General features: G+C 39.8%; 1 protein-coding gene across 1 annotated transcript in view; it reads right to left on the reverse strand.

Moving 5' to 3' along the window:
• Nucleotides 1-9,008: 9,008 nt before the first annotated feature.
• KCNK1 (potassium two pore domain channel subfamily K member 1) overlaps nt 9,009-13,097 on the reverse strand; it is a 33,296-nt gene continuing 29,207 nt past the window's right edge. The window contains exon 3 of the mRNA XM_056487810.1: nt 9,009-11,627. Within this exon, the coding sequence (XP_056343785.1) occupies nt 11,368-11,627 (260 nt within the window). The 3' untranslated portion in view covers nt 9,009-11,367. The remainder of the gene's footprint in view (nt 11,628-13,097) is intronic.

Raw genomic sequence — 13,097 nt, forward strand, 5'->3', positions numbered from 1 at the left:
TGTCCATCGAGACACATGACACTTCCTTTTTTCTTTCAAGCACACATAGTAAGTATTTTTTCTCCTTTGTCATATTTTATCAATGAGCAGGGGTGAAGCTGGAAGACAGCAAGACACATCATGCTCACTGAAAAGAATACATGATCATAGACATATCTGGCTGATACATACAGATGGGAAGTGTTGTGAGAATAGCACAGATTGGCTAGCTTCATGTCTACAGAAGAGTTTAGTACAGTGACTCACAATAATTTGTTTGCAAAGTTGGGATGTACTTCAAGAATTACAAACAACCTAAGGACTTGGGCAAACAGGATAGTATAAAAAGATCAATTGGTAGGGGTGTTACCAGCCCACAGAGGTATCTCAAATCACAAATTAGCCCATGTCCCTTCATGTCTATGGTGCAAGACAAGGCCTGTATTTATAATGAAAGACTGGATTCTATCATAGGAAGAATTAGGTACTCCTGGAGCTAGTAAAAGTATGGAATGTCATAGGGAAAAAGTGTGGCATAATTCACCCGGGGTCAAAGAAAAAGTGTTGCCTTGTGCTGAGATTATTTTCAAGGGATGCTGAGATGGAGGAGGATCTGGTTACACTGCAAAACTGTATGCTGCTGCTTAGGCCAAGTGTCACAGGCAGGAAAGACGTGATAGTAGATCCAGGAAGCGTCACGTGAGAAGTTTTCTGCTGTGTCATGGAAGGTCCTGGCTCTGGCTGAGGCACCACAACAGCCTCACTGAGCTGTCAGTGTGCACTTCTCATCAGATGCCTTTCAAAGAGATGATTTTTAACAGACAAATGGGAAAAGGACTACTCAGAAATGAGAGTTGAGTTTCTCTGTTTCTGAAGAAAAGATCAAATAACCTGTCTTCTGTAGCTGTGTTAACAGAAGACTGAGAGGTTGGATTACATTTGAGCAATTAATAAAGGAAGAGAGGAATTATTTCCATTTAGATAAAAGCTGCTACAAGTTTAGGCAAGTGTACACTGACTCTGATATTTGGCTTGGAAAGAAGATATTTAACTTTCAGAAATAAAGTGCCAGAGCAGTCTTTGAACAGGAATGCTGGAAGAAGGTATTTGACTGTTACAAGATAACATTGGATTAACTTACAGAAGAGATTGTGTGAACACAGGGGTGGCTTTTGGGTTTGGAAATGATGGTGTAATATATGGGACTTCAATTGCTTTAGCATTATTCAGAATTCCAGTTGAAAGGAGACTTAGTCACATTTGTTTGTGACACAAGATTTAGCTGTTGAATCTCATGCTAGACCAGGTTCCTGGCGATTCCCTGGTGCCAGGACAGATTATTTCTTCTGTGCTTGATGCTGTTTGTTTTGGGTTTGTTTGAATTTTACTCTTCTTTAGGGCACTACAGCTTTTTCAGCCAGCATCAGGATGTTGGTCCAGGTGTGTGGATGCCTCAGTGGCAACTTTTTGGCAGTGTGCCAATTTGTGTTCCCCCTGGCCACAGAGTGGTCCAGTAAGCAATTTTGCTTGCTCTTTTCTGTGAAATTTTAAGTGGCATTAGATAAAACAGGAAGACTCTCATGTCTGGCAGCTGACAGATCATGAAACTGAAAAAGACTATGATGATAAAAGGCACTGCCATTTGCAATTGAGATGTCCTTGCAACTGAGGGGCTTTTTCCTCTGATCTGTACCAAGTCCAGTCCTGCAAAATTTCCACATATCAGTAGATCTGGGCTGGGAGAGATCCTCTTATTTTGGGGAAAATTTGCCTACAGAAACCATGACTATTTGCAAAGTATGGCTTTCAGTCTGTACCCTTCCCAAGCTGAACACTCATCCAGGTGTCCTTGTTTTATTAGAACAGGAGAACCAAATCCTGTTAAGTGACAACAAATAGAAAATGTTGCATATAAACACCTGAAAAGGTACAACCCATTTATACACAACCAACAGAGCTGTTATTTAAAGTGCACATTTTTAGCCCAGGAATATTTCCCATCTGCTAATCTGTAATGTAAATGGGCATGAAGTCTTCTTTCCTAAGCAGAAGCACTATTTAGCTAAAATCTCCTTCAGAACCAATCTTGGCAACCATTAAACATGCTGGATGTGCTCAGCCTAAACCCTTTGACAGCAGCATCTCTCAGGGGACTGATATCTGATTAAGACTTAAACCTGTTACAAGCATATTTTCTGCTGTAGCTTAAATACATACCTGCAGCTGGTATGAAGCCTAAGTGTCTATTTGTTTTGAATTTGTTCCTCAAATTGAATTGTTACAAATAACTCCCTGTAATCCACTTCACTGGGTTTGAGGCTAAACAGTACCACATATAAGAATAGCAGTTAATGTTCTGATTTGTGCATGGTCTTGAAGTTTGGATGCAAATCAGGCCAAATTTATGTTAAATTTGCTAAACTTCCATGGGAATGTGCACTGTGGCTGCTGCATCACAACAAGAATATGAGTTTGATCTAAGCAAGACAGGAACTGAAAATCACCTCTGATCTCACTGCCTGTTCTGGCTTCCTCATAGTCCTTTAGAGACCACTTTGTCATTACAGAGACAAATTTGGGCTCTTGATATTGAGGGAGAAGCTCCAGGTCTCATACACGTTTCTGATTCTTGGTTAAGCTGTTTGTGTCAATGCTTTAATCTCTGGCAAAATAGCAGCACAAATACAAAGGGGACAGAATCTGGTTGCATTTTTAAAGTGTGATAAAAGCATGGTCTATCAAGCAGAAGGGTTTACAAAACCATTAAATAAGATAAACTGGATTCTTTCTGAGAGAGGTGCAAAAAAAACAGGCTGAAATTGGAGTGGTAATTCTTTGCAATACTTGACACTTAGGTTTTCTACTGATTTTATATCTCACATCTAAGAAGATGTGAGGTTAAAATATGAGATGCAATTAAAATGCCAGATTGACCACATGACCTCAGGAAATGCCTCACAGAGCTGCCAACATGATAGCATTAGCACACCATTGTGCTGCTGGTATAACATCTCTGCAAACATTTAAAACCAAGCCTGTATTGCATTTAAGAAGGATGACACTGGATTACAGGATGGCTGCAAAGTGTGATAGTGACATAAAAGTAGAAAAATAGAAGAAGAAATTGTTCTCTTTGCTGTCCTCTAGGTCAGTTGGGTGCATACACATACTCTTGTTTCTTGGAATTCAATGAAATTATCTTAATGAGGGTCTTGCTGAATCAAGGTTGTGTGCTTTTCATTCCTCCCTGCTTCTCTGCTCCAGCAACCACCTCTGGGAGTTTCATCCAGGCATACATTTTGCAGCTGGGAATGAAAGTCCTGGGTAGCCATTTGCCCAGGGGATCTGTTTTTGTTAAAGCTTTCAGTGCCAGTCTCCTGTCCGCATACCAATCATTACATTATTCTGTTTAGTCACCAAGCTCACATCTAAGGGCATTCAGGACTAAAACTTCTCAAAAAATTATTTTCGTGTTGAGATTGGTTTATGTTTCAATGCATGACTAGCAAATAAAGAACTGCAACTCTTACTAAACTCTTATTAGCCTCCTTTTTGAGAAGATGTGGTAGCAATACTTGCATGGTCAAAATTATCAGCAGTTTGGCATAGTCACAGGGTTTTGGATTGTTTGGAGGTGAGACGTCGCTGACTGACTCAGGACATTGCCTTACATCACTACCTTGGAGTCAAGTCTCTTGCTTCATCTTGAATAGGGAATTGCAGCCTCAGTAGCATTTTAAGAACAACTAGACCTCACCAAGGGAGTAATAGTACGGGTGTCCTCAAGAACATCACAGGGGCACTGTATATCATGTATATATGGAGTAGCTCCAGTGCATGTAAGATTTTTTTTTTTTTTTTAACCTATACTCTGAATTTAATAAAAACATATCCTTCTTCTCTTTGCAATGCCCTCCCTAGAAGGGGCTTCACTCTGGAACAAGGGTGCATTTATATATTCATATTGGCTCTCAGCATCTTGTTGAGGCACAGCCAGGAGGGCAGAAGGATTGATGAGATAGCCCTATTGCCCAAAATGAGTGCTCTGAGAGTGCCTGAAGTAAATGTGCAATTGACCCTTCTGGCGGGTCTGCCCATGTTTCTTCTGAGCCCTGACAACATCTTGCATCCCAAGGGTCTACACAAGAGGTGAACAGCTTCTGCACAGCAGGCTGGCAGATGGACTAGGAGGCATTTACAAAGCTCCTGGCTCTTGTAGGGTGCAGCAGACTGTTTAAAATCAATGTCCCTGTGTTAGGCACTTAGGACTATCTAGGGCAGAGATGCTGCCACAGACATTCTGTCCCCATGCATCTCCCCCTGGTTAGTAGGGGTAGGGACAAGTATCAGGTGTACTCCATGGGTGAGGAGAGGGATGAAGGGAAACCTGAGAGTCCTCAAAAAGAGGGAAAGCATGGAGGCAGAGGCATTGTGGCTAATGCCATCTCTGTTTTCTACTCCATGATCAGCCACAGCACAGCCTCTCTGCAGAGCTATCACCCTGGGTACTGGCATGAGTATGGCACCCTGGTTTCAGCGCTGTGCTGAAAAATGCATGTTGGAAAACTGGACTGGGAATGAGCAAGATGCTCATGTTCAGTGCTCAGAAGAGCATGGCCTGATTCACCTATTAAAAAGGACATTTGAAGAATGCTCATCTTTTCAGGGCAAGCTGGTAGCTAATATAATATGATCTGTCACTTAGCAGACAAGTAACAAAGTCCTATAGCAATGTTGGGTTTGGAACAATTAATCAGAAATTGTGCAGTTAGCCAAAGCGAACAGGAATTTTTTGACAGGGAAAGTAATTAGCATCAGGGACAGAGGATGAGAGCTGGGACTGTTTCTGTCAGACCTGGAAATCCTACCTGTTCTAATACTGCAGATGTGTCTTGGTTCCTGTAGAAGCATCAAAAGGGTCCTTTCTGCCTTTAAAAGTCAGAAATTCATCTTTCCCCTCCACACCTCCTACTTATAACAGATTGACTAGTTTTGTATTAGTGACACCACCTTTTTGATAATCCTGCTCTCAAATTATTCTCCTCCTCTGTTCACACTGCCTTGGACACCAGCCCCTCCTCAGGGGCTGGGCTGACTGTCCCTGACCCTCCAAGTCCCACCGTGGCCCCCCTTCACTGGCCATCTTTGCTACTTACCTTTGGCCTCAGAGCAGCTGTGGTCTCTCCTCTTGTGCCCTATGGAAGCTGCTCTCCCTGCACCACTCCACCTTCTCAAGGCTGAAGATGTTGCTTGCAAACCTTCCTGGGGCAGACTGCCTGACTGACTTCAGGCTCTGCATGGGTCAGGAAGCCCAGGGGGTTTTCTCAGCTCTCAGGAGGGTCGGCAACACCAGGTCAAGCACCTCAGAAGAGGGAGTACAAAACGAGGGTCATTTTCTTCTTCCCTATTGATTTTTCTCTTCACTGAACATACAGTAGGAATTTGAGTTTAATGGAGTGTGGATTTTCATTTTTGCATAATAAATTTCAAACAGGGCTTCATTATCCCATGCAAATAGCATTAATCTGCAAAAGTATCCTATTAAACATTTGAGAGATTTTATCCCAAAGGTGACGTTGTACTTCATTACCGGGCAATGATATTTTTTGCATCTCTGTGCAGAAAGCATGCCTCAAATCACAGCTGGCAATCACTAAACAAATTTAACAGATCTTTGGCCATAATCAGGAAACCATCCCAGAAATGCAGAATTAGGATTTGCTAATTCCTATTTAAACTGACACAACAGTTTGCTGTCTTCTGTTTATGCAAACATGCGAATTTACTTTGGCCATGTGGGACTGAGATGGAAGCTTTGCAGTTGTAGGATAATATGTTCAGATATAATATTGCAGGCCAGGATTCAATCAGTCTAATGTTCATAAGCAAAGCAGCAATGCACTCAGAAAGAAAAATAGAACAATTTAATTCTTCTAGATGAGCTATTAGTTTTTATGTCATTATGTTACCATTAGCAGGAGCACTGGCTGACATGCACAGTGCAGGCAAGTGAATCATACAGTGCCAGACATTGGAAATGGTTTTAGAAATAAAGTGGTGGCTGCAGCTAAAGCTAATGGGCAGGGATGGGACTTTCCTGTCCCCTCACCTAGTCCCCATCATTAGGGCAGATGATGAAGTCCCTTTCTACTCTCTGAATCCCACCTTGCCACCTGTTGATGTGGCCCAGCTAGGTACTAGTGAAAGCTTAAGTACGGTCAGAGGATACTATGAGCCATGCTCCTAAATGAAGAGAAATTCAGAAGGGGGTCAGCCAGTCTCAGAAAAAACCTGGCACAGAGAAAAGAAGCAGCAGTTCTATGCACTACTCCAAATACTTGCACATATGCACTATACATCAAGCACCAAATGGATTTGGGGAGTTTTGAGCCTCCCAAAAGAGTGGGGTTTTCACTTTTTAAGGTAGAGTTCACTCCTGTCTTTCCAGAAAGCCTAGGCACCAAAATGAAAGGCTGAACCAAGGCCAGGCAGTGCCTTGAGCCACATTTGCCCTTGAAAAGTTTCAGCAGTGACACTGACCTACGCTCCTGCTCATGGGTCTGAACAATCAGTAAACTTAACACAGAAAAAACTTGTTAGGATAACAAGCATAACTTGCCTCAGGGGCCACAGGAGCCATCAACACTGGGGAAATGCCTAAGCATTATCCTGATTCATAGAATATATGGTATGACTGAAGTTACAGAGCTACAGACTGTAGATAAATGGTGAAAAACTTACTTCCATTAAACTTCATTTCAGATGACTTTTGGCAATGTCCTTGCTCTTCCTTCTTCTAACTCCTAGTGACAGGCAATGAAGCCCAGCGAAAACTGTGTGGTCACTTTGCAGTTTGCCAGGATGATTTTTCCCTGACATTGGCTGTCAGCCTGTGCACCTGCTCCCAGCCACACTGTCCCTCCTCATTACCTAAATCTGTCATTTGGCCCCAGCTGCCACAAGTGAGATCATCTTATTATCAGCTAAGGCAACAGCTCTGGCAAACCTGTATCATCACCAGCAAGATAACTGCATCATAGTCTTCATACTCAGTGGCAAGATTATGACCTTTGCAGATAATTGTGATAAGAACTCCATGATTAAAAGTAAGTAGAATGGTGACTTAGGAAGCCATGAGACTAACAAGGCAGGCATTAAAATTACATCCACCATGTACCTAATCTGCATTAAGCAAGACACAGCTTTGCAGAGACAGTCTCTGGGATCTCAAAAATATTGTTTCTGTTCAAAACAAGCAACAAGAAATTTTTTTTTTTTACTACCTAGGTGCTTTTTTATGTATGCTGCAATACAGATGGTAGTGCAGAGAAGAGAAACCCCATTCTCTTGTACTGGTGCACACTTGGTGTTACACTGCTTCCCGTTATAGTAACTTTATTTTGCTTCAGTAGAAAGCAGAATCTAGAAGAATGAGTAATAATGGAATCATGTTAGGGCAGTAGTATTTTTAGCAACTTATGGTTCATCTCACTACATTTCTGGCAACCGTTTACAAAGCAAATTTTAATGTGGAGATTCAAGATTTGGCATTAGCAAACAGGTTCTGTGCAAGTTCCTACCTACCTGCAGGACAGCACTGTCCAAGTAACAGTGCATAAAAGGCTTTCCCCTTCCTTCCCTTTTTCAAGAGCCCATCCCATGCAAGTTACCTGCTAGCTGCAAAGCATCTAACTTGAAAGAGCTTTGTGGGAAATCTCCATTTGATCCTGAGCAGGACAGTTTCTCACTGACCAAAGCAGAGAGCAGGCACCTCAGTGTAGAATCTCTTCCGCACACCTCACCTACATTGACTTTCCATCCCTCCTAGATACGTAATGGATCCAGAGCTGCACACTGCTGGGAGCTAGGAGAACATCCTAGGGAATGGTTGCCATACACTTGCCCCTTCCTTACACAAGTTCACATACTGCTCCTGGCCATTGCCAGAGACAAAACACTGGGCTAAACAAATATTTAATGCACTCCAGAACTGCTGGTGTTATGCAACTCCTCTGACATAAGCACATAGCTAGGGAGGTTTTGTAGTGCTGACATTAGGGCTGCAAACCGCCCCAGTCTATGGAGTTACCCACTCAGAAAATAACTCATTTCAACCTCCAGCAAATCTTCAGCACCCACACAATGTGCCACTGGTGAACCTTGGGAAGAAACTTCAGGAAGAGAACATGTTAATTAAGGACAACATGGCTGTCACTCAGCTCCAAAATCAAAACTCAAGTGGGTTTTTCCATTTTCTTTCCTCCAACACAATGAATATCCTGCCAGTTCTTCCCCTTAAAATAACAAGAAAACAAGTTTATACTTAATGACTGACAGACAAAGAGAAGATGGCAAATGTCAGCTGTAGCACAGGAATAAAGTTATTAATAGGATATATGCCTGGAACAATTGAAGACAGGAGAGTGAGGACAGAACCCAGGCAATTCTTTTATGTGTACAAGTAATTTGTTTGCATTTCTCACTGTCTCTTGCAACTTTTTTCAGCACCATTACTTTATGAGCCATGTTCTCCATTTGGATTTACATGCACCTGCTTCATGCTTTGAAGTTTGCCTCTAGGTAAGGGATGCACTTTATACTGAAGTACTTGCATGATAATCTTTCTCCTTCTGATCTGGATTCCAGTTTTAACTCATCTTATATGCTGGCCTCATGAGAAGATGTAAAAGCTGTATGAAATGGGGGCCATTATTTTCAGTTTTTCAGGCTTCTCAAATATTGGAGCAGCTGGTTCATAAGGAGATGATAAATGCTATGTCACTACTTTTTATTTGCTATAATCAGTCAGCATCTGAAACAAAACCAAACATATGTTAGATTGCTCTTCTTTTTTTTTTTAGTTTTTTTTTTAAAAATAAATAACCAGAGCAATTCTAAGCCACAATTAATATCAAGTTTAGTACAACAGTGACATTAATAGAGCCTCCGTGAGCTGAGGAAGGCTAACTAAAGGATGCACAAACAGGATTTCTTCAAAGCACACTCGCCACTACAGAAAATACTCCCACTTCATAGTGCAGGCAGGCAAAAGCCAGACTTTTTATTTAAGTTTAAAATAACAAATATTCACCTACAATCACAGTATACTGCTTAGTTTATCGCTTCTGCTTTGAATTCTGTGCTTTCATTTCACGTGTCTACATTTCACATTTGTGTACACGCTGCAAAAGTAACTTTGTATGTAATTTAACATCTGTGCATATCTTTTAGAGCTTAACATAATAAGGAAATCAAAAGAAATCTTGAATTTTAAGATAATGAAAACAATCAATAAAGTTCCACTGGAAAAAATAGTATAAATGTTTCTTATAGTACAGTACTCTAATTTTATGTTAGTGTCATTTTAATGCCATCGTTTTCAAATATTGACTGTATAAAGAGGAAACTAGGGGAAAAATTATCTAAAATGCCATTCCTAAGTCTGTTAGACTCTGGTGATTTATGATATATGTACAGTATATAAATATATTTATGTATATATGTACATATATATTGGTTAACATTCATTATAAATAAAACTGTGTTAACCTAAGCAGTATAAAAATAGCCACTTTCCTGGGAACATGCAAACACAATATGCTCTCACCTAATCTATAAAACACAAAACAACCAAAACCTTTAGTTCTGATTTTCTATAAATATAAATTTCAATTGAAGACTTTCAGCTGATTTAACCATAAAGTTTTCCAGTAAAATATAAAAATTTGTTTGATGCTAGCTATAATTAAGCTCAAACACAGTATATTTTGGGTTATTTACTTTCAAGTATTTTTCCCACGTGCGCTAAATCTAGACACACTGCATTTTTTTTCTTTTACAGTAAATTATTATTCAGCTCTAAACTAAAAGCCAAATTACAGGCAATCTGGCATGCTTGCACTGCAGGTAAAAGGCTCTCCTCTACACTGTTCCTATGTGGGAGGCTGTCCTAATATGGCTATTTGTGCTCCAGGTCTTTTGTTCATTGCAAAGCATTGTCAAGATTCCTCTATCGTAAGATTCTTAAGGCCAGAAGAGAAAGTACTACAACCACTTAAATCTCGTCTCATGCTCACTGAAATTTACTCTGAGGTCCCTGCATTCAGCACAGTGACTGGTAGCTGGACTAAAACATCTCTCCTATTGCAGCCAAAGAGGTTCCAGCTTCAGGAGTTGAGCGAGATCTTGACTTTTTAGTGACTTTTCCCAAGGGGAAAAAAATTCGGTTCCATCTGAACCAAATGTGACGTTTTTCCTTTTTTCTTGCCATATGAAAAACTGAAAAATCATTTTGCCCTGAAACATTCCCTTCTCCTCCAAAGTGCTCCAAGTAGCATTTAGAAAAGCAAAAGAAGAAATAGGAGCCATGTCCAAAGGTGATGCTGTGTCTGTTCCTCCTCAGCAGAGTGCGCAGTGGGCTGGATTGTGGAAGGAACAGCACCAAGTCCTTCTGCTGAACAGATTCCAACCACCTATTAGAGAATGCTGTATGCACATGACTGTGCCAGTCATGTGTGGCATATGCTAACTCATTTTCATTCCATTCTATACAGCTAAAAACCCGCCCCTGCCCATTTCAGAAGACTGAAATGCATCTGTCTTCCTTCCCTAGCATCTCACCTCATCTAGAATTTTGAATTGCTTTTTCTACCTCTCAGAAAAGTGTTTCATACAAAAAACAAACAGCATGGAAGACTCAAGGCACACTCTCTCCAGCACAATATTTTTCTGGTGATTAAAGGATCTGTTAAGGAAGCAAGAAATTTAGATGTAAATGGCATGGGCAAAGGACGGACTTCAATCTTGGTTTTGCTGTCCTAGAGTTATTTTTTGCACCTGCAAGTTATGGGGTAATAGAGGAATGACCTAGATATTCCTCCCTCCACCAGATCTAGAGATATTGCTCTGAAAACGTTTTCCAGATTAAGATGCTAGCTTTAATTTGATTAAAACTGTGACTATCAGAAATGCACATCCCTGCTGTCAAAACCAGTTGCAAGATGGGGCAACAAAATCTGCTGTCAACCAATTGCAAGATGGGGTGTGCAACGCAATGAGCCGGATGTCAGTGAAGGCCTAGTCTCTTAAAGATGTTCAATTAAGTTGCTAATGCAAGCCTTTCTCTCTGGCATCTCTGATTTTGGTACACCTAAATCCTTATCCCTCAACCAAAATGGCCTTATGTTCCCAGCCACATCTTATATTTATTCCCTTTTCCCAGGGTGGCTCCCACATTTTTCCCAAATGTCTTTTTTACTTCAGAAGTGATGAATCCTTGTTAAAGTAGCACAGTTCCAGCTTTTATATTTTGAGAAAAAAATATGAGGCTTTCTATTTCTTATGGTAAGTAGCATAAATGCACCAAACACCGGTATGGATACCCGTGTATTAATTGTTTAGAGAGCTGTCATTGGAAGTTGGGGACTGGGAATTCACAAAAGGCTCGTTTGCCTTCTGATCGTCCTTCATGGAGGCTGCTTGGTCTGAGATGGAAGAGAAGGAGAGCTGGTCATGTTCCATTATATGCACTTGGTCCTCCTCCTTGTCCTTCTTCACATAAAACAACTTCCTAAACTTTTTGAGCTCATGGAGTTCACAGAAAGTCTCAAGAACCACCAACATTGCGATAAGGCCCAACAACAGATAACCTGAGTGCAAACAAACAAAAAAAAAAAGAAAATTAATTATTAGCAAACTAGGTAGGGCTGGACCAGTTCTGAGCCAGTGACTTTTCTCACCCCTGTCATATCTGACTAGTATGTTCATTTTCTTTATGGCATGATTTCAGAGCTTTGAACTGTGATATCCTTGTTTTTTTTCCTTTTTTAATTCTAAAACCGGCAAGACCCCACTTTAACAGAAAGCAATTCTGTTACAATGGTGTAAGAAAAACAACATGTAAAGATATTAAAAAAACCAGAATACTAAAATTTACCACATGCACACTCCCCTACTCACTTATGACTTTCATTATTAAGTGCCTTTCAAAAGATTTTGATCAAAAGATGGAAAACAAAATTTTACCACAACATTCCTACATATTACAAGCAGAAGTAAAAATATGGAAATTAATTATGATCATTGGTTATTTGTATCAGTTTAGCAGGACAAATCACTTAGTATTCCATGAAAACTTTGAAATTATTTTCCTCTAAAATTATTAGACATACAACACCCTGAAATACCTGAAAAGAAAAAAAAAAAGCAACTAGAAACATGTACAAACCTAATAAAACTAAAATGAAAGATTGCTGTAAAATTACTCCTCGAATTTGAAAAACCTGACACAATTATTCCATGTTTTTGGGATATTTGCAATGTTTTACTAAGGTACAGAGATTACCCAAAACCTGGAAATGTTATCTAAAATATTTTACAAATTACTTTAGCTGTGTACTGTCTGACTTATTTTTAGAGGTAATAGTCAGCTTTCATAGTCTGAGACTTTTGGAAATGGAGATCATGACCAGCGACACAATTTGCTCTGTTTTTTATCCTCTCCAAACATACAAGTGTATAGTTTAAAGGAAGGTGCTAAAATGAATATTTATTAATCTCAGTGTTCCATTAGATCCCTACTTCTGATCATTAGAATTCAACGAGGAGCATGACTACTTAGTTATTTTATCATTTCAATGAAGTAAATCAAGCAGACGCTGAGTGTGTAACTATTAGCAGAACGCACTCATCCTAGGGCTGAATATTAAGTGTGCTGAAAAAATCAACACAGATTAATGATTATAATTTCCATATGGTCACTGTTCTGTTACCTAAAGGCATAAATACCTCACCTGTAGTTACAGATTATTCACTGGCAGGAACACTCTCCTTTTCTTTCCAGGAGTACCATTAATCAATTTTGTAATATTGAATACTCATCTAAATCAGCAGTACAGCTAAAATTTATTAAATGTTTTTAAACTTTATATCATAATATCAAATGGGAGCTATGCATTAACACAAGCAAGAACTGACAATGCTATATCAATTTAAAAGCATCTATAAATCTGCACTGAGAATTTGTAATTATCTCTGAAACTCAGTCTAGTTGATTGCCACTTGGTTTAAAATGGGATTTGTGTTCTTCTAAAAATTCTTGAAAAGCCTATAGTACTCGT

This window comes from Oenanthe melanoleuca, chromosome 3 (assembly GCF_029582105.1).
Source record: "Oenanthe melanoleuca isolate GR-GAL-2019-014 chromosome 3, OMel1.0, whole genome shotgun sequence".
In the NCBI taxonomy this organism is placed as follows: Eukaryota; Metazoa; Chordata; class Aves; order Passeriformes; family Muscicapidae; genus Oenanthe; species Oenanthe melanoleuca.